General features: G+C 40.3%; 2 protein-coding genes across 7 annotated transcripts in view; one reads left to right on the top strand and one right to left on the bottom strand.

Annotated features, from left to right (window-relative positions):
• The first annotated feature begins 149 nt into the window (after positions 1–149).
• LOC117811153 (poly(rC)-binding protein 2) lies at positions 150–16,218 on the top strand. Of its 4 annotated transcripts, none has more exons than XM_034681253.1 (13): positions 150–547; positions 2,243–2,365; positions 3,415–3,438; positions 3,526–3,558; positions 3,688–3,804; positions 3,903–4,034; positions 4,130–4,258; positions 5,759–5,833; positions 6,564–6,605; positions 9,772–9,871; positions 10,739–10,791; positions 10,924–11,093; positions 14,952–16,218. In XM_034681253.1, the coding sequence occupies exons 2-13, from the start codon at positions 2,297–2,299 to the stop codon at positions 14,986–14,988; spliced, it is 981 nt and encodes a 326-aa protein (XP_034537144.1). In that variant the 5' UTR covers positions 150–547; positions 2,243–2,296; the 3' UTR covers positions 14,989–16,218. The 4 variants fall into 4 exon arrangements, with proteins under 4 accessions (XP_034537144.1, XP_034537161.1, XP_034537152.1 ...); XM_034681261.1 differs by having other exon boundaries at positions 332–547; positions 9,799–9,871; XM_034681270.1 differs by lacking the exon at positions 14,952–16,218 and having other exon boundaries at positions 328–547; positions 9,799–9,871; positions 10,924–11,097.
• Positions 16,219–16,255: 37 nt separating this feature from the next.
• LOC117819066 (mitogen-activated protein kinase kinase kinase 12-like) overlaps positions 16,256–19,381 on the bottom strand; it is a 36,757-nt gene continuing 33,631 nt past the window's right edge. For all 3 annotated transcript variants that reach the window (XM_034692289.1, XM_034692275.1, XM_034692282.1), the window contains 3 exons: positions 19,138–19,205; positions 18,463–18,763; positions 16,256–18,326 (listed from right to left, as the gene is read on the bottom strand). In XM_034692289.1, coding sequence (XP_034548180.1) covers positions 18,240–18,326; positions 18,463–18,763; positions 19,138–19,205 — 456 coding nt within the window. In that variant the 3' untranslated portion in view covers positions 16,256–18,239. The remainder of the gene's footprint in view (positions 18,327–18,462; positions 18,764–19,137; positions 19,206–19,381) is intronic.

The raw sequence follows: 19,381 nt of genomic DNA, 5'->3' as shown, positions 1-19,381 counted from the left end.
GTTGTAGTGCACTGTACGCCCACTAGTGGTCTCATAAAAAAATATTTTTTGAAGTTTCTAAATAAGAACATATCAGAAAAATAGTCCAAGCTTGTACATATTTGATAATAGTACATATATGTGAAAGAAGAGGGGCATATGTTGTTTCTCACACGAGACACTGGCTGCTGTGGCATTTTTAAAGCGATGCAACAATGTTTACTGGATGCAAAAACTCTTCATTTAATCATTTAATTTAAACCTAAAATACTGCAGCATTTATCCAGTTAATATGCAATTGTAACTTTCCTTTACAGGCGGGATCTCGGGACACAGTTGGGGGTCACACTCAGGATGAGGGTTTGAGTTTGGGGGTGAAAGGGGACAGTTCAGAGGTGATTATTGTGTTGTCTTTGTGTAAAGGAGTGGAGCTCGATCTCACATCACTCTTCCCTCTTCCCCGAGTCCTTTCTAAACTCTCCCCCGGGTGTCTACCCTCCCGAACCTCTCCCCTTCTACCCTTACAACCCCAACCCTCCCCCCGATCACTTACCAGCACACGAACCAGGTGAGTTTTGCTTTAATATTCTCTGTGTGTATCAGTTTTGTTGTGATTAGAAGTAAGGGAAAAGAAATCGCGCCCAGCAGCTAGCATGCTAACAGGCCGCGTGATGATGAGCACGCAGTCTCCGTACAGAAGCATTTGGCTAGCTCGGCTATCCAAGCAAGGAAGTTTGCTGTTAATATCGCCTTTAAAAACTCCTGTTTGCTTGTAAGCACCATTGTTGAGTTAAAAGAAGATCAAACCAGCAAGCGACGCAGGCCTTCGATATTTGGTTTGCTAGTTTTTATGTTAAATAATTAAGCAAACTAGCTAGCTTTGCTAATTGCGCACGCATGCTTCATTCATTTTCCCAGTGAGCACAATGCTAACGGCTACTTACAAGACAGGTTAAGAGTTTAATACACTTACTTTAAACTAAACAAGAGCGAAGGAGGGAATACAATAGCTACTTAAATAACTTATGAGTGTATTTCAATGTGATCTGTTTAACTGTGGTAATGAGGGAGTCATAGTTCTCGTGTTTGTTGATAAACTTGCTCTACGGCTAATGGTGAAGTCATCCTTAGCATACAAGTCGTGTTTTTCCAGCTTGTATTTCTAATCAACTTGTTTGTAAAATTGTGTAAGAGCTGTATGAAGATGTTAGGAGATCAATCCACCCATGTAGCAGCATGTTGTTGGTACAGTTTTGCATGATTCATCGTAGCACGCACCAGTCTTCACTATAAGATATGCTAGCATTAGCCTGGACACGGATCAGAATCATTCTGCAAAAAGATATGTATGTTTGTGAAAGGTCTTTTCCCCCTTATCGAACATCTTAAACCCTCCTGTTATGTTCGTTTCTCTGGAACAGCAATAGTGGTCCTGGATCACTTTGACCCGGGGCATATTCCATTATCCAAAAGTGTCAGGACCCCCAAAAGTCTCAATACACATTTGTTTTAATCTATTTTTTAACTCTATTACTAACCATTTAAATTAAGATTTAGTCCATTGGTGTTCTCTAATTCTCACAGATCAAGGTTCAATGAGGATAGCTCACTCGTTTTCATTAAAATTCGAGTTAAAACTTGTTTTAAATGTACATCGGACAGCCCTAAATTTAAATACAATAATTTTACATGACATAGATTTTTGTTTATTATATTTTAAATTTAGTATTTTTTTGTTTTTATAAAGTTATGTTGATAAATTAACACGAAACCTCTTCTCAGATTTTTATGCTGAATTTAGCTGGTTTGGCATATCTTGCCTAAAATAGACTTTTAAAAGGGTCAGTTTGACCCGCAACATTAATCATCATACCCATACGTCTTCAATGTATGTATTTCTGCTCAGTATATTGTCATTTTGTCAAATGTTGTGAATTGGGCTCATGGTGTTTAATGGAATATTATTATCACGTTCATTTTGCGTGTTGGTTTTTGTATTCGGATGTGAATAAGTCAAAGCCTACTGTTATATCTCTCCAAGGCTATGATTGTAAAGACAGATAGTTATTATTTGCCACTTGGGAAGATCATTATGTAGATTTGTGTTTACAGGCCTCTTAAATCAATGAGGAGCACCAAACGCCTCAACTTTAATCCTCAATCAGCATCAAAATGATCTGGATTTGTTCTTTCTTGGGTTGATTGTAAAACTCACAACCTGAAAATCTCTGATGTGTAATTTCTTCTCCGTATGTCCCTTCAGATCCATCTTGGTGACCAAAGACCCCAGTTCTGTTTCAACAGCTCAGTTGCAGTTATGGACTCCGGTGTGATTGAAGGAGGACTCAATGTCACCCTCACCATTAGGCTGCTCATGCATGGCAAGGTGAGATCGTCCATCAGCTGCTCTTGTCAGCACTCTAAAAGTCTATGGTATTATATTTATGGATATGAGTGGTCCTCTGGGAGGTAAAAAGAGCAAGGACTTTGAAGTGATGAGTAAGGGTATGGACTTGATGATGGGATCCTGTATCTCAAAGCAAAGTGGACTGATCTCTAGTAGTGTGTTGCTTCATTGCAACTTTTAAATAGAAATGTGTGTGTGCCTCACATTTAAATGTGTTATTCTCCCACTGTGCTCAAATATGTGTACTTTTTTGCTATCCGGTACTTCTATCAGAACTGATTGGCTTTCAACTGAGAGCAAAGTCTTCAATTCAGGAGTGTTGTCCTTGGTCCTTCAAAAGTGCGTAGTACCTGTACTCCTGAATTCCTCTATGGATGATGAGAGAGCAAATTTTATAATCAAATGATAAAAGATCAAATGATTAAAGCCAACTCTACAACAGATACTTGGTAAAATGCACAACTTACAGACATGCTGTTTGAATAGACCTTGTCTAGTTTCCATCCTCAATATAGGCGCACACTTGTTGCATCTGGAGTCATTTTTATGATTTCAACTGCTGCTATTCAATGTGGCGAGTGTAACTTACCCATCAACGTATACTCCAAACTGTGAAACCTCAAAATAAGAAAAACGATCCTCCAAAAACCTCCACTGGCTCATCATCCTAAACAAGGCCCAGGCATTACACAGGTATCAGCAACCTGCTGAGTTAAAGTGTCTGCCTTCAGAAATCCTGGGTCTTTTATCTCTTTGTGGTTAACAGCACCATCTTGAGTCTGTGTAGGATCAGACAGAAATGAAAAGAGAGAAACAACAAATAAAGCTGAGGAATTGGGATGAATCAGGCTGCTTGAGTGTTTCCCTCTGTTTCAAAACAACTAGTGGAACAGCTTTGACCTTTTAAAGCCTAATTCAGAGCCTTATTGAGTCATAACTAATATGATGAATGCATCCATACTGTGTTATGTAAGACAGAAGTAGTAGTAAAACATGAATGTAATCAATCTATCTTCTTCTTATTTTAGGAAGTCGGAAGTATTATTGGAAAGGTAAGCAGCTGTTTACTGTGCCTATGTCTCAACGTTTATAAAAATGTCTGTCTAAAATTGCTTGAAGATGTGCTTCTCTTCCAACAGAAAGGTGAATCTGTGAAGAAGATGAGAGAAGAGGTGAATGTCTTTGTATTTCTGTGCTTGAGTTATTGTTAAGAGAAGAAGATAAAATGTTACAGATTATCAGTTTGTTTTCATTACAGGAAGCCTTCTTAACTTTTCTTTTACCTGACTCTTTGTCTTCAGAGCGGGGCTCGCATCAACATCTCTGAGGGCAATTGTCCTGAGAGGATCATAACTTTGGCAGGTCCAACCACCGCCATCTTTAAGGCATTCTCCATGATCATTGAAAAGCTGGAAGAGGTAAGCCACAATAATTAAGAAGTAATGGTTTCACAGGCCAGCAATAATTAGCTTAACCGCAAACCACATTAACCTTCGTCTTCTTTCTTTTTTACTAGGACATAAGCAGCTCAATGACGAACAGCACAGCTACCAGCAAGCCCCCAGTGACCCTACGCATTGTGGTGCCTGCCAGCCAGTGTGGCTCCCTCATTGGGAAAGGTGGCTGCAAGATCAAGGAAATTCGAGAGGTACGCACAGAGGAACACCACGCAATATAAAATCTCTGTAGCATTAACTCACTAGCATCTGACTGACGCCTCATTTCGCTCTCTGTGTGTTCCAGTCGACCGGTGCTCAGGTACAAGTGGCAGGAGACATGCTCCCAAATTCTACAGAGCGAGCCATCACCATCGCTGGCACCCCCCAGTCGATAATTGAGTGTGTGAAGCAGATCTGTGTGGTCATGCTCGAGGTAAGCAAACTCATAAACGCTTCAAGGCAAATGAAGTGGCAGCTGTTGACCTGAAAATTAATGATGTGACATGGTGTTATCTCTGTGGGCTGCTGGCTGCTCTGTGTTAGGTTTAGACCAGGGATATCTTAAACCAGTTGACATTGTAGTGGCTGCATGTTTTTTTTTATTAGTGTGTGCTTAAATCAGTTCAGAGAGTTGTGTAGAATCTTTTACAGAAGTTAACATTAAATAAAGGTCTACAATACTGGATTTTTATCCTTAATCCAAAACCAGTGAGCTGTAAGACAATTTAAAATATATCAGTCAATTCATTTTGAATGTTTTTGGCTACTTGTGCAAAATGTAGCTTAAAGGTGACATATCGTGCAAAATTGACTTTTTAATGGTTCTCTACCTGAAATATGTGTCCCTGGCATGTCTACAAACCCCCCGAGAATGAAAAAAATCCATTCTGCCTCTGTTCTGATTTCTACACCTTTCTGTAAATGTGTGTGAAACGAGCCGTTTCAGACTTCCGTGTTTTTGTTACGTAACAACAATATCCGGTCTGTCACGGAGTCAGAGCTCGGAGCTTGTTCAGCCCATAGACTGTATAAAATAATACTGAATCCCTCCTCCGTTTTTCATTACCTGCACAAATGTGTGCTAACAGGAGCTTAGGAGGGAGGCATGCTAGTTGTAGGCTGTCTTAATAAACACAAAGGTCGGTTTTACTCCCCACGTCTGCAGATTTGAAGATCTAGTGGATGATTTTTATTTATCATGGATAAGTGCTAGCGCTAGTTAGCATAGCCACATAGCTACATGCTCATAGCTGTGTACCAAGACACACGTCGACATACTGATAAATAAAACAACAAGAAACACTAAATCTGTGACCAATCCTTCAGAAAGGTCCTGCTACAGGCGCCTCTCCAACAGGATCAGATTCTGGATCAGATTCAGAGGGTTGAAGTAACGCGATCTCTGAGCAGCCGTGTATATTCAGCCAACATGTAAACATTAGATCAACGTGCTGGAGAGCCGAGGCACATCCACTTCCTGAGGGGGCGTGGTCAGAGGGAAAACAGAGTGTTCTGATGAGGAATGAAGAAGAGGGATTTTCAGACATGCCAAAATCTGATTTCAAAGTGTTTTTTTGAGCATAAACTTTAAAGACATGTTTTGGGGACCTCTTAGACCAATATATATTGATGAAAAAAGCTTGATATGTCACCTTTAATTAATGAGGCGTCCAATGAATCAGACTTCAAATGAGACATAAGTTTGACAGAAACTTATCGTGCTGTAGTTGGGATTGGGGAAAAGAGACAAATCAAACAGTCATCTCTTTGGAATAACGCTTCTATTTTAAAATATTGTATTTAAGCTTTTCTACTTTTATTGCTTGTACCAGTCAAAAACATTTTTTCAACCTTCCTTGGATTCTCTATAACTGTCTGTGATAAAATAGTTAACAATGTTAATCATTCATTTCCTTTCTTCTCTCCCGTCCAGTCTCCCCCTAAGGGGGTCACCATCCCCTACCGACCCAAGCCTTCAGGATCCCCCGTCATCTTTGCAGGCGGACAGGTACAGTGGACGCTACAGATGGACACAGATCCGTGTCTTTAACTCATGATGCTTTGAGGTTTATTCATTGCTTTGGTTGTATGTCATAGTGAGACTTTTGTTTATGTAGTAAGATAAATGCTTGGAAATCTTGATGTGTCATAAAGTAAGGTATCATTTTAATGACATTTACTATTTCATTACTTTCATATGATTCAGCAAGACCATGATAGAAATGAGAAGTTGTGTAAGGTCGTTGAGTAAGCAGATAGTTGTAGCCAGATATTCTTAATCTGATTTTTTGAAGAGCATCAACAGCTTTAGTAATCTGATGTTCACAAGACATGTACACTTTGTTAAAGGAACATCTCTCTGTTTGTTTGTGAAGAGTTTTTGCCCTTTTTCCTCCACTGTTGTTTGTCCAAAGCAAAGTGCTTCCTGGTGTGTGTCGGCCTAACAGTACGAGGTCTTTTTCCTCACCGAATTTCCTTTTTTTTTTTTTTGTCTCTAAAAAGAATATTTCTCCCTCTGGTTTCTTAATGTTGCTAAGATTTCCTTTTTCCCAGAAGTGTGGAAACTTTACAAGACATGCGTGTTGATGTTCTGAAATGGTATTACTTAAGAAGAGGCTTTTGATGTGTGCAGATTTTAGGACATCCTCATTTGAACAGAGCTGAAGCGGCAGAGTGAACTTTACCGCAATCCAAATCAGATGTGAGGCCTATGAAAGCTTTGTTTTCATTTGTTGCAGGCGTATGCCGTACAAGGACAGCACGCGATTCCACAGCCAGATGTAAGTGCAGTAGACATTTTTACATGACCCCCACCTCCTTCCTCACCACTTCCCACCCATAATTACAACTGTCCTCTCCCAAAATATGCAACTGCCCACCCTGCCTCCCACACCTCATTTTACTGCCTATAACTGTAGCTGAACATGCCCCTCATTTAATTTGACCCACTATGATCAGACTATGAGCCATTTAGAGATGTGAGTACTCGTGTGTGTTTCTGTCCCTCAGTTGATCACCAGTCAGTTGCTAATTAAACTGACATTGTTGTTTGTGTTTGTCCAGACTCTCCACTGTTCCATGAATAATAATCTGTTCCTGCTGCTCACTCTTTTCTCCCCTTTTTTGTGCTGTCGTGTTTTACATGCCTCATTCATTAGTCTGTCCCAGATAAACATGTGGTTTCCCCCCCCCCCCTCTGTCTTCATTAACCCTTCATTAATACATTGTGTCTCTCAACCCAATTAATCTTTCTATTTTTTCAATGACCCAAAGCTGTTCCATCAGGAGCACTGGATGTAATGAAAGACTGTCTTATGGTTTTGAATCTTTCCTGCAGACATGACGTAAACATGAGAATATTTATTAGAGTTGTACCTGACTCAGAGTTTTGTCAATTGAATCACATTTGGCTGCTCAGTATAAAATTCTTTCACTATCAGTTCCTGTTTTTCTCACCGAACTCCTAATTCAGCCTCCTTGAGTCTTGTGTTTTAGCTCTAGTAGCATTGGAGGCTTAACAGAGTTTGCAATAAGCATTAGCTGCTGGCCAGAAGTTACACATTTCCTGTGTGCAGCCTGAGGGTTCCTCCGCTGTTTTTAATTAAGTCATTGAAGCAGATGAGGGATCTTGATCATGTTAAAGCTAGAGTAAATGGTAGTAGTGTAAGCTCATAGTTTTTAAAAAGCTCATCACAACTTTTCTAGGGACCCATGAAATCCGTTAAAATTTTTTCCAAAAGTCAGTTTTTCCAATTTAACTGTTTGGAATTTGTTTTTTTACCCTTTACACTTATTTTACCATCTTATAGTGTGTGCTTTTTGTGTCAGTGAATTAAATGTCCGTTAATGAAATGCAAAAATCCTTAAATTTATTGATGCAACACATCATTGCAGAATTTTGCCCAGTATTTCCAGTCAAAACATAATGTTGTAACATAACAGTGTACCAATAAGTGCTATATGTACAAAGTGCTTATAGCTCTCTGTTTTTCACATGGCTTTTGGACGACAAGTGGTCTTCACATGTAGTAATACGTTTCCAGTCAACAGTATGTTGTCAGAATCTGCAAAAAAGAATGTCACCTGACACATAGAAGTAATTTGGGAACTGTTCAGCTCTGTATTTTGGAGTAAGAGATGAGTTTCGTCGTTTCTTTGCATACTTAGCTGGTGTTTCTGGTGGCCGCTTCAACATGTTGTTTATTTCGGGAGGGGGCGGGTGAGTGATTGCGAGGAGATCATAGACTGTATAGAATATGGACGTAGTATCCGTGACGTCACCCATCTGTTCCTGAGAGCTGTTTTGAAGCCAATCGACGGCGGCAGCCATATTGGAAATGCGGAACTCAACCAGGCATAGTGTGACGTAGTGTGAGCCTTCTAGCCAACAGCTATGTGTTCCCGACCAGGAGTCACGTCAGTCATGTCCTTATATGGGCAAAAACTCAGAATCTTAATATATTCTGAACTGTCACGTTAGAAAAAAATTCACCCACCATACAGTGTGTGCCGATAGAGAGATTAGCTTCGTAGGGCCAAGCTGTTTTTTTAACCAGGCTGTAAACATGTTTATTAATGCTGCAAAGATCGTCTTTTTCCCATTCGTGTCTATGTGGCTTCCGGATTCTCGATGTATTGCAGTTTATAACACTTCCGCATTGGCTTCATAGTTTGAGACCTCCTGCTTGGAGGAGATGCACGGATGGTGCCACGAATGAGCGTTTCCCGGAAGCATTTCCCCAGACAAATGTTCCTTCTCCTCATGATGACAGCATTTCAGTCACATTATGCCAATTTCCGTGATATTCCACATTTAACAGTAGATTCTGTTTTTATTGGCCAATTCCACGATTCCGTCCATGCTTCCTTGAACGTGGAAATCATAGGGCCCTACTTTTCCCCCCAAGCTTGTGAAAAATGAACACTGAAGGAATCGTGACTAAAATACAAGCTAAACACTCAAAAACAAGCTTATCCCCTCTTTAACTCCAAGAGCCCCTTGACATTCTCTTGCCACTGAAAACATGTTAGAGAAATGCTGCACTTCAATGTGAAACTGCTCTGGTGTTGATCACAGTGTCAGTTTGCTTTTAAAAAGACCTTTATATAACATTTGGCTTCCTGTAAATGTTTAACACTCTAAACTAATTTTGATTCCGGGTTTTCAGGCTGTGATGATGTTGCTCATGAAGTGATCTGTGTTCATTGATACACCAGGGGGGGGAAAACCAAAAGTTCAGAGACCTGATTATTGGATTTATCAATCTTATGTACGTTAAAGTAGTTCATATTTGTCTAAGGCAGTGAAATGCTTTTTATAAGTCACTCAGTGTTTGTGAGAGTTTATTTTTGTTCACCCGAATTTCTCCCTTTTTAAAAGAAACATCTTTGGACTTTTAATTGTCATTGGATAGGACAGCTTGAGAAACAGATGTAAAATGTGGGGGAAGAGAGAGAAGGATGGCACGCACCAAATCAGGTTAGGATTTGGAATCGATCCTACGACCAGTGACAGACTCTAGCCTCAGTACACAAAGCCCCAAGTGAGCTCCCAGAATGTCTTTTATTATGGTGATAACTGATAGAGTGAGAGTGTGATGCTAAGATGAGACTGTCTCAGTTCATATCTAGCTCTTGTATTGATGATCATGAACCTGCATATTGAGAGCTTTCTCCCCCCCCTCTATTGTGACTTTTCCCTGAAGAAGGCGAGAAAGCATAACCGAGAGAGGCAGCCTGCACTCTGGAGGAATACCTATGGGGTACCCCGCATAGACATGTCATATGACGAGTCACAAAAAAACAGATCAAAAACGTGAAGTCTTTATCTTTTATGAGTGTGTGTATCTGTGTGTACTGACTGTGATATCTCTGTTCTGTTTTCCCCTCTTCCTGTGTTTTCCATTTCCTCCATTTCTCTCCCTGCCTCCTCTCTCACTCTCACAGTCTTCCTCTGCTGCTATCTCTCCACAGCTCACCAAGCTTCACCAGCTGGCTATGCAGCAGAGCCCTTTCCCCATCGCACCCAGCAACCAGGGATTCACTGGTATGGAACAAAAAATAATAAATCCCCTGGGGGCAAAAAGTGAGAAATTGTTAGACAAAACAAAATCATGTACATCATTTATGATGTCTGATTATGTTTTTCTTCAAACATGCTTTAAAAAGTTTAGAGAAGGGGGGGAGAACAGTGTTGTGTCTGCAACAAAAACACTATCATTGACTAAGTGTCCTTTTTAAATATTAATTAGGCATCACAGATGGTTTACCAGAGCAGCAGGAGTCTGCTCTACTTTCCACTTTCTCAGAAATGTGGATGTATGAGGCTGTTTTAAGGGGCCGCATGTGTTGAAAGCTGCTCCTAGTACTTAATACACACCATTGAAATATAATATGTTCTGTTATCTGGTTAAGTAAAGACCAGATGTTTGGAATAAAGGAGGATACTCTTAAAGCCCCTGCGAGGAGTTTTCATCTGGTTGTGAAACAGATTGAAATTGACAGTGAGGCCTCTTTATGACCTTCATCAGCAACATGCTTATTGAAAGTTTTATATTGTAATTGTGAATGCTTCTAACAGCTACAGCAGGGCAGATATCAGCCCAGATGATTGATAGCATGCTGAACAACAGCCTTGTGTAACATTTGCAACACACTGTCTTGGCATGTGCAGGATGAAATCAGCTAAGAGATAAGAGGTTCATCTTTGTCCCCTGGGGGTTTGACACAAACAGAAAGTTCCTCTCAGTAGATTGAATCTATAAGTGCAACCTTCACTGAAATATGTCTCAAAAAAGCTTTACCATCTTCCTGTTGTATTTTTGGGTCTATTTTCCTCTGTGTAGAAAACATTCTGATCTAGCAGAAATTACAACAACTTGACCCTTGGTTTCATGTTTTGTTTGTTTTTCAGGAATAGATGCTTCTGCCCAAACCAGCTCCCATGAAATGACCATTCCAAATGATGTAAGTGTTTAAAAAGTCATTTTTCTCACTTTTTAAATGATTGGGGTATGAAAAAAAAACCAGAATAAGAATTTTAAAGACCCACCTTTCTGTATTCCTTCTCCCTAACTTTCTTGCGTTTTCTCTCCACAGCTCATCGGTTGCATCATCGGCCGCCAAGGAGCAAAGATCAACGAGATCAGGCAAATGTCAGGCGCCCAGATCAAGATTGCAAATCCAGTGGACGGATCGACTGACCGCCAGGTCACTATCACAGGGTCGCCTGCCAGCATCAGTCTGGCAGAGTACCTCATCAACGCCAGGTGAGATAAGCACTTGTCGACATTGGAAAGAAAAAAAAAACACATCATCAAAGTTACATTTGATCTAACTTGGAATCCGTTCAGATCAGTGATGTGTTCTCATTAGAGATGGGTAACGTTTATCCTTTTTGGTCTCGTTGTTTAAACTTCTTCCAAAGTCTCGACACTTATCTACTGAAAAAAACAGTTTATTGAACTCTTCAAATAAAACCTGGCCCACCTGATGCTTGGATTCAAGTTGAACTGATGCTTAGTGGTATTTCTGTGGCTTCTGCTGATCATCACTGTGTTGTTGCTAGCTCTCTCTGTCAGCTTGCATGTGAGCTTCTCCCCTCTACTTAACACTGATCCTCTACTAGAGATGTTTCTCTCCCTTTACTTCTTCAATCATTGACTTTGGAGTGACACGTTCTTTTCTAATGAAGCTTTTTGTCTTGTGTTTTGATCACATCCCTGAGTGATTCCCCCTCACCCCTCCTCCTCTTCCACCTCTCCCTCACCCCCCTCCCCATTGCTCACCAGCCTGCCCTGTGACCCATCCCGACTGTGTTGTCCCTCTCTCCTTGTCTCTCTTTCTACAGTGTAGAGTCCTCTAAACCTCCTCCCTCCTCCTCCTTGAACCCCGAACAGACCAGCCTGTGCCCTCCCTCCACCTCTACTACTTCTACTACCACTACTACTACTACCACCACCACCTCCTCTGCTGCTACCTCCTCCTCCTCCTTCTCCTCTTCCTCCTCTTCCTCCTCCTCCTGTGTGGTGCCCCCCTCAGCCTCCATCCCTCTGTCCTTGTTGGCTCCAGGGCCGCCTCCTCCTCCTTCCTCCTCCTCCTCCTCTTCTTCCTCCTCCACTGACTCCCTGCTCCCCAGCTCTCCTGCCTGTGTGTCGAGTCTCCTCAGTCTCAAGCCCCTCCCTCTCCTGGCCCTCCATGTTGTCAGTGGGGCCAGTAACCCCGCCCATCCAATGCCCACTGAGCCCAAAATCGCCCCTGAGTTGAGCTCCAAGTCTAAAAGGCGGAGGCTTTCCCCTTACTAACCAAGGAAAAAAAAAGTCATCTACTACTAAAGTGCTGACAATGTCGTTGTCTGTACCTGCACTCGCTTTGTGTCTGGCTGAGCCATGCCACGCTTAACTTACGACAGAAAAAAAACGCACACAAACACGTGTTACACAGCCAGACACATGGTTGCTGCCATATTTATAAAGTAGATATCTGTAGCTTGATCCGGCCTGTCTCTTTAAGAAATAACCTGTTGAGTGCATTATATTTTTAAGGACTTTGAACTTAGCATGGACACTGAAGCATTTCTCTCTTTGTGTAAGCTCTGCTCAGGTAGCGGCTCTCTTTAAGATGTCACGTTGTATTTATTGGGATAGTTTTCTTCTAGTGGATTTTAAGTGACTATTGTTAGCAGTCATAATGTTAAGTATATGTAACATGGTGATTTTTTTTTTTCTTGTTGATTTATACATTGCTTGTGTAAGAAGCAATTGTACTTTCACTCCCGATTAAATCTGTCCTCAGGTATCAAAAAGCAACCGATCATTTAGATCATTTCGTTGATATGAGAAACATAAAAACATCTGCTTATTTTAGAGTCAGTTTAAACGAACAATCCGACATTTGGGAAATCCTCTTTACAAGATTAACGCCTCGTTTCCATTTACACTTGTGAGGGAGAGGGGCGTCAACTGGATGTCCATTGTGTGATTTTTGATGCGTCTCTTGAACTCCTCCCCTTTTGTAAGATTGCAGAATTTCAGTCACCTATGTAGATTATCCAGAGTTTGTATGATTTCAAAAAAGTTTGAACACATTGAAAAAGGCAATTAGACTGTTTGTAATGTGTTACAATTATTTAATAGATTAACATCAGATTCAGTTTGTTATTATATGTAGTCAGATAAGCTTCTCCCCCGTGGATTCAGGAAAGGCACTTCCTTGTATTGCACATAGACTGTAAAAAAAAAATGGACCGCGTTGCCCCGCCTTTTCCCGTTGTACGGTTTTGAACCCAAAAAACCCAGTTCAAATGCGCAGCAATTTTTTCCACCCAGAGTCTGCACAGTAGAGAATTTCTATGTTGCCACCATGGTTGCAACAGTAATTTCGGTGTTGCCACGGTAACGAGCTCCGCCCTACAGCGTACCGTCATGAGATCCTATGGAGATTCCCTCTACGGCAGCTGTCAATCAAAGTGAATCCAGAAGTAAAACCCCGTTTTTTAACCTCTGATAACTAACGAAAAAGAAACTTTTCAGGAAATAGAGGCCTTGAACACAAAACAGTCAAATAATAACTACATATCATCACAGCAAATGGATGTGAGAAACATTCGTAAGACGTGTATTTATTTTTTAAAGTTTGACTGGAGCCTCATTCAAATGAATGGGGGAGATGGAGTTTTTGACCTGTACTGCAGCCAGCCACCAGGGGGAGCAGTTTTTGTGGAAGCCTCACTTCCAGCCAAGCGATCAGACTTCTATTTTTTTTTTTCTTTTACAGTCTATCGTGTTGCACACTAGAAGCATAATCCATATATTTACAGATCTACTTTAGTTACATATGTATGTGGAAAAGAGGCGTAAAAGAGGGATTCATATCACTATATGTGTGTGCAGGAAATATGTAGCGATGGTCTGGAGTTTGTTCATTTCGCTTAGCACAAAGATGGGAAACAACAAATCTAACTTATGTTGGAAGGTTATGGCACAACATATGGAGAGCATCATGCAGCGACTGGCACAGGGTTTTCTGTCCTTTCTCCTGACTGTCCAACCAGTGTACCATCTTAGGTACTAATAAAGAAACCTTGAACCCTCATTGTGACACACGTGAAATAAGGAGCGATGTAAAATTTGTCACCGTGGTGCAAAATACTTTTACTGCCACTAAATTATTTTGCAGAGTTGCATAAAACTAGACAAGACAGAGTGTCCTGTAGAGAGGAAATGAAGAGTTAATTGTATTGTTGCATCCTGAATCAGTGTGCAGTTTAAATGCAAGGCTACAGTCATGGTTAGCTAGAGTGGAAGAGTTGTGCTGTAAATACAAAATATATTTTTGGCTGAACTGAAAAATCATCCAATCTCTGACATAACACAACACAGCTGTGTTCGCTCCCCACCATGTGCTCTGTGTACCAACGGGTACCGCTGTCCGACTCCCGGCCTCTCTGAAGCTCAGTTTTCAACATACTTTATCTTGTTTGAGTAATCCAATAAGGAACGGTCTGTGAACCTAGCATGGTTTACTTTACGACGACATTGTGTTGAGATATCTCCAAAACTGGGAGCAGTGACTTCCTGTCATTTAGGCAATTGGCGACTCCTTAGTGACCACAAGAAGAGGAAGTTACAGATTATTTTTACTGTGGAATTAAAAAAAAGGTCCAGTAGAGACAGTGTTTGAAGGAGTGAGCTTTAGCAGTGCTAGTAGTTGCATCACATTTGGACTGAGTCAGGCTAGCCTTTTCAAACTGTTTCCCTTCTTTGTGCTAAGCTAACAGGCTAATAGACTAATCTTCTCTGAATCCCTTTGAGAATGTAAAAAAGTGTTTTCCAAGATGTTGAACTATTTCTTAATCACCGCTCCACAAGCAAGCTGTTGAGTATCAGTTTGGGATCTGACTCTGAACAGCTGGTTAAGATGCTGTCGTCATCACCTGAAATCATAATATTTTTTAAATATTAGAGCAAACATTGTTGTGTTGAATGGATCCATATGATCTCTTTATCTAGTATGTTAGTATGATCGTGTAATGTACAGTAAAATGACATTTATCCTGTCTGTCTGATTGCATGCCTTATTCTCTCTCTCCCCCTGGTCTCCGGGTGTCTCCCTGTCTGTCTCTCCAGGCTTTCATCTGAGGCCACAGGACTGGCAGCCAACTGATAGGACACTGCATCTGCACTAAATCTCACTTTTATATCATCGGCTACCATAAAACAGTCAATGCAACTACCCAACTCAAGAGTTTATATATTTTACTGCCTCTTCCTCATGAAATCATGTACACCCGCCTCTGATTTGATCATTATTTATTTCCTTTTGTTTTGGTTTTTAGTTGAAAGAAGCAAACAATTAGGTTTTAAATTCCCTTTTTTGAGTAGAGATGGAGGTTTTTAATGATTTGTTATTAGACTTTTTTTTTTTTGGACAGATTCATCACTCTTCCCTTTTTTTTCCTTCCTTTGCCATCACAGAGGAGTAGAGAATGAAAACTCTGAATAGGCATATAGATTTAGTTCTGTACAGTCAGTTTTTCTTTAAAAAGGAAAAGACAAAAAAAGAAAAAGTAAAAAAAATCAAAAATAAGAATAGAGTGACTGTTTTATTCTGTGTTTAAATACACAAGTCCCCTTCCCCTTTCCTCATCCAGTTCCACGTCGGTCTGTCCATTTTATGTCCACACTCACTTGCTTTAAATACCCCCAGCATCCTCCCTCTTTTGTCACCTTTTCAACTAAAGTGCTTGTAACATGAATTACACTCGTGTCACTGCGGAGGAAACGTAGCTGTACATGCACTGTCACTCATTATATTTGGTTATGACGACAAATGTTCTAATACTCACGAATGAATTAGCCAGATAATTTAATGTGTTTTACTACACGTGTCACTTTTCTACCCTCTACATGTCATTCCTGGTTTCTCCTCTCTCCTGCTCCTCACATCATGTGTTGATATTTTGCTGGGATTGGGAGGTTTTTGGGGGATTTGGACTTGGCTCTAGGGATCGGAAGCAGAGGGTTCTCCTCGCTTTTTTTGTAAAGACTGATATATACTAAAAAATAATGTTGGAATATTTGTTTTAAATGGAGGAAATATTTTTTTTTAACTACCAAAGGGGGGGATGAACTCCTGGACACTGACTGATCTGTCTATTAAATGTGATGAGGCTGAGAACTGATATCATGGAAGCTCTGGAACTAGACAAAGAAAGGGTTGTGAATTAACACTAGTTTCCTGCTCTTTGCTTTGCTCGAGTCAGAATTTATTTTATTTTTTATTTGCAGGAAAGCGAAAACTTTTGTGCACGTTTTTGAGACTGTAGACCTGGGTGCCACAACATTGTTAAAAAAAAAAAACAGGAATAAAAGATGTGAAATGCTCAAACCACAACTTTGTCACTGTGTGAATATATTGACTGCACAACATGAGACTTTGCAGGTTTGTTTTATTTAAACTGTTTCTTAAATATATTTATTGTACAGTTACAATGATGCAGTATCAAAAGCAAACGTGTCAGTCTATATAGTGTTGTATGATCAGCATGGGAAACAGAAGTACCTCCTCAATCGAGACACTAGAGGGCAGTAGTTTTGCTTTTTGGCAACATCTTATCCTGCAGGAGGATTTCTAGCTTGAAACCTTGGGGACACAATCAGTTTTAAAACTTCCTACAAATTGACAATTTAACACCTGATAACAAAAATAGAAGCTGCCATTTCTAGCTTATTGAGTGGGACCTGACTGGTCAGAGATTAACGTAACAGGAATTAACAGCTGCAGTACAGTCAGATTGAATCACATGCACATTAAGAGTCTTGTCAATGGACACAAATTCATCAAAAACATCTTTGACGCCACCTTTTGTGAAGGAGCCCTTACACATGAGTGAAGATATGACTGGCTGGTTTCATCCAGTGAGGACACGACAGCTGATACATACATTCTATGGGTTGGTTGAACATTTTAAAGGTTAATTGTCATCTTTAGTTGCACTTCCTCCAGAAATAAAACCTATAGTGATTTGAAATCTATGTACTTACCATTACAAGAATAAAAGGAATGTGTGCCACTTACGTTTTCTTAAATATCCTAAAATTCAATCATCTTTTCTGTTCTGTATGTGGCTCCAGCCTGCTAACATGTGGCCACAAGTCTAGCAAAGTTGTCTTAACAAATTCAGTTGTTCTGAAATCTGTTTTGCTGTGTCATCCTCCACATGCCTTCAGCCATTACTCTGGACCATTTCGATGACGTAGATTTTTTTTCCCTATGGATGGATCTATTGTGTTATTTTGCTGAGTCACAAACAGTGACCACACTTATGAAGAGTCATGCTGTTCTGATGCTTTAAAAACCTCACATCCTCAGAAAGGGTTTTTTAAACTAGCATTACGTTTCAATTTAATAAACACTGCAATACTTTCATTTAAAAAAAGCCCATCTGCCCTGAATCAACCACACTGTTTATCTCCTGCTTTGTGTCTTGACATCACACACTCTACCAGAGCAGACATATTGCTTTTTTCTTTGTTCGAGTGTTGTTCCTCTTTCATCTGTGTTTCGATGCTCGGACATGAACAGCAGCTACAGTACATTCTACCATCAATAAGCTTTTTGAGGTTCAAATAGAGTAGCGCCACCTAATTAGAAACATCAGCACCTTTAAATTATACAATCTCACATTTAAAAAATTTGTTCATTTTACAACATCACATATTTACATTGACATTTCAACACAGGAGTAGAAAGTGGAAACAGAATCCGTGTTAGAAATATAAATAAAACATTTAAAATGTAAACATTTCTGAAGAATATTGAATTCACTGTAAAAAAAAAACAACCTTTAAATTAATCAGTGCATAATCGGAAAATTAAGTGAATCAAGTATGACACAACGATGAGGAGGAAATCAGTACTTTTCATAAATTAAGTGCAATAAATGTCAACAAAAACACCATAAGAAATGCCCTGATAGGATTTAATATTACTGTCCTTCATATGAAATGATAAGAATTATTATGACACAATTCAGTGATGGAGATAAAAACACAACTTGAGACAGAAGATGACAAGAGCCAGTCAGGCAGAAGGCCCTTCTAACTGCAGAGCTGCTCTCAGGCCAGTTTCTATCAAGACTCAGCTTTTTCCACATGAGTGTGATTCATTTATCCCAAAAGGAAAGGGATTTTCTTTTTTTTTCTTTTTTTTTTTCCTCAAGGGTATCTGGGTTTTGAGAACACTCACCAAGGTTTTGTTTTGAGTTCCAGCTAGTTAAAAGGGAAGCAGACCCTCATTTACTGCCTCTGTGCAACGTCCCTGATCATGGCTCATGGATTATAAGGTCTGTAAGAGCAAAAGAGACATTCACAGGCCTCATCTGCATCAGCTGAGGGGACTGAAGGGTCAGATTTTTACCAGTTGGTGGGGGGTTGGCTAGGTTCTGCACTGCCGGAATGATCCAACTCTGCACTGTCACAATCAGAGTCATCATACAGGCCCTGGTATGGAGGAAATAGAAGATTAACATTTGTCAAAAGAGCAACAGACTGATACATGTTGACACCAAAAGCATATTCTGACCATCATGTTTTATATACCACTCTATATTAAGTTTTCTTTGGTCCTGCAGCCTACCTCATAATTATGGTCGTTACTAGCAAGCTGGGTCTTGACTTGTCTCAGGATGGCCTCCTTCTCAGACAGCCCGTCAGATCCCAGCTGGGTTGGGTCAGACGGGTCGGCGGGAATTTCCGAGCCCTGAGACAGCAGGTCATCGCTCTTGTCATCCAGACGCTCGTCGGTGTTGGTGCTGACCACGTCTGGGGTGCCACTGTGGGAATGGTCTGTAGTGTTTCCCTCCTCGCCGTCCGAGACAGACAAGTTCTCCGAGCTGAAGGTGGACAGGGACTGGCACTTGGTTATGCTCACGGGACGCCTGAGTGAGAAAACAACATAAAAAAAGAGTGAATATAAAGTAGACTGAAAACTAGTGTCTTAGTAAATCAGAAAATTGGATGGTTTAAAAATGACAATGTAATCTAGATGTAAAATTAAAAAAAGTTACATCATTTATCCCAAAATAAGGACATACTTCAAGACCTTTCCATGACAGGCTGAATATAAAAAACACCCTTGCAAAAGTGCTAGTTTTCACTAAATAAGTCCAGGTTAAGTCAACATGTACACCTGTGCGTATGTACTATGAATTTTTGGGGGCTGAACATGTCATTTCGTTTTATTTTGAGAGATGGATATAGGAATGCACAAACAGCAATACAACATTTATAGGATTTAATTCAGTCTTATTACCGTCTCCTTGGCAACTCCACTTCACTGTCCACCTCTCCTTCTTCTTCCTCTGATGACAGTCCACGTCTCTGCAGGTAGCATAAACAGTGTGCATGAAACCCCAGCAATAAGAAAGCCATGAGGACATACTCTACTCGGTAGAACAAAGTGATGAATCATTTATCACTTTAGCTAATTATACAACTGTATCACTCCTATGAATCTTTGAAACATGCAAATATCTGCAGATGACAGACACTTGACA

This window comes from Notolabrus celidotus, chromosome 1, assembly GCF_009762535.1.
Source record: "Notolabrus celidotus isolate fNotCel1 chromosome 1, fNotCel1.pri, whole genome shotgun sequence".
Lineage (NCBI taxonomy): Eukaryota > Metazoa > Chordata > Actinopteri > Labriformes > Labridae > Notolabrus > Notolabrus celidotus.
Note: the sequence above shows the minus strand (reverse complement) of the source record. Positions and strands in the feature narration are given on the sequence as shown.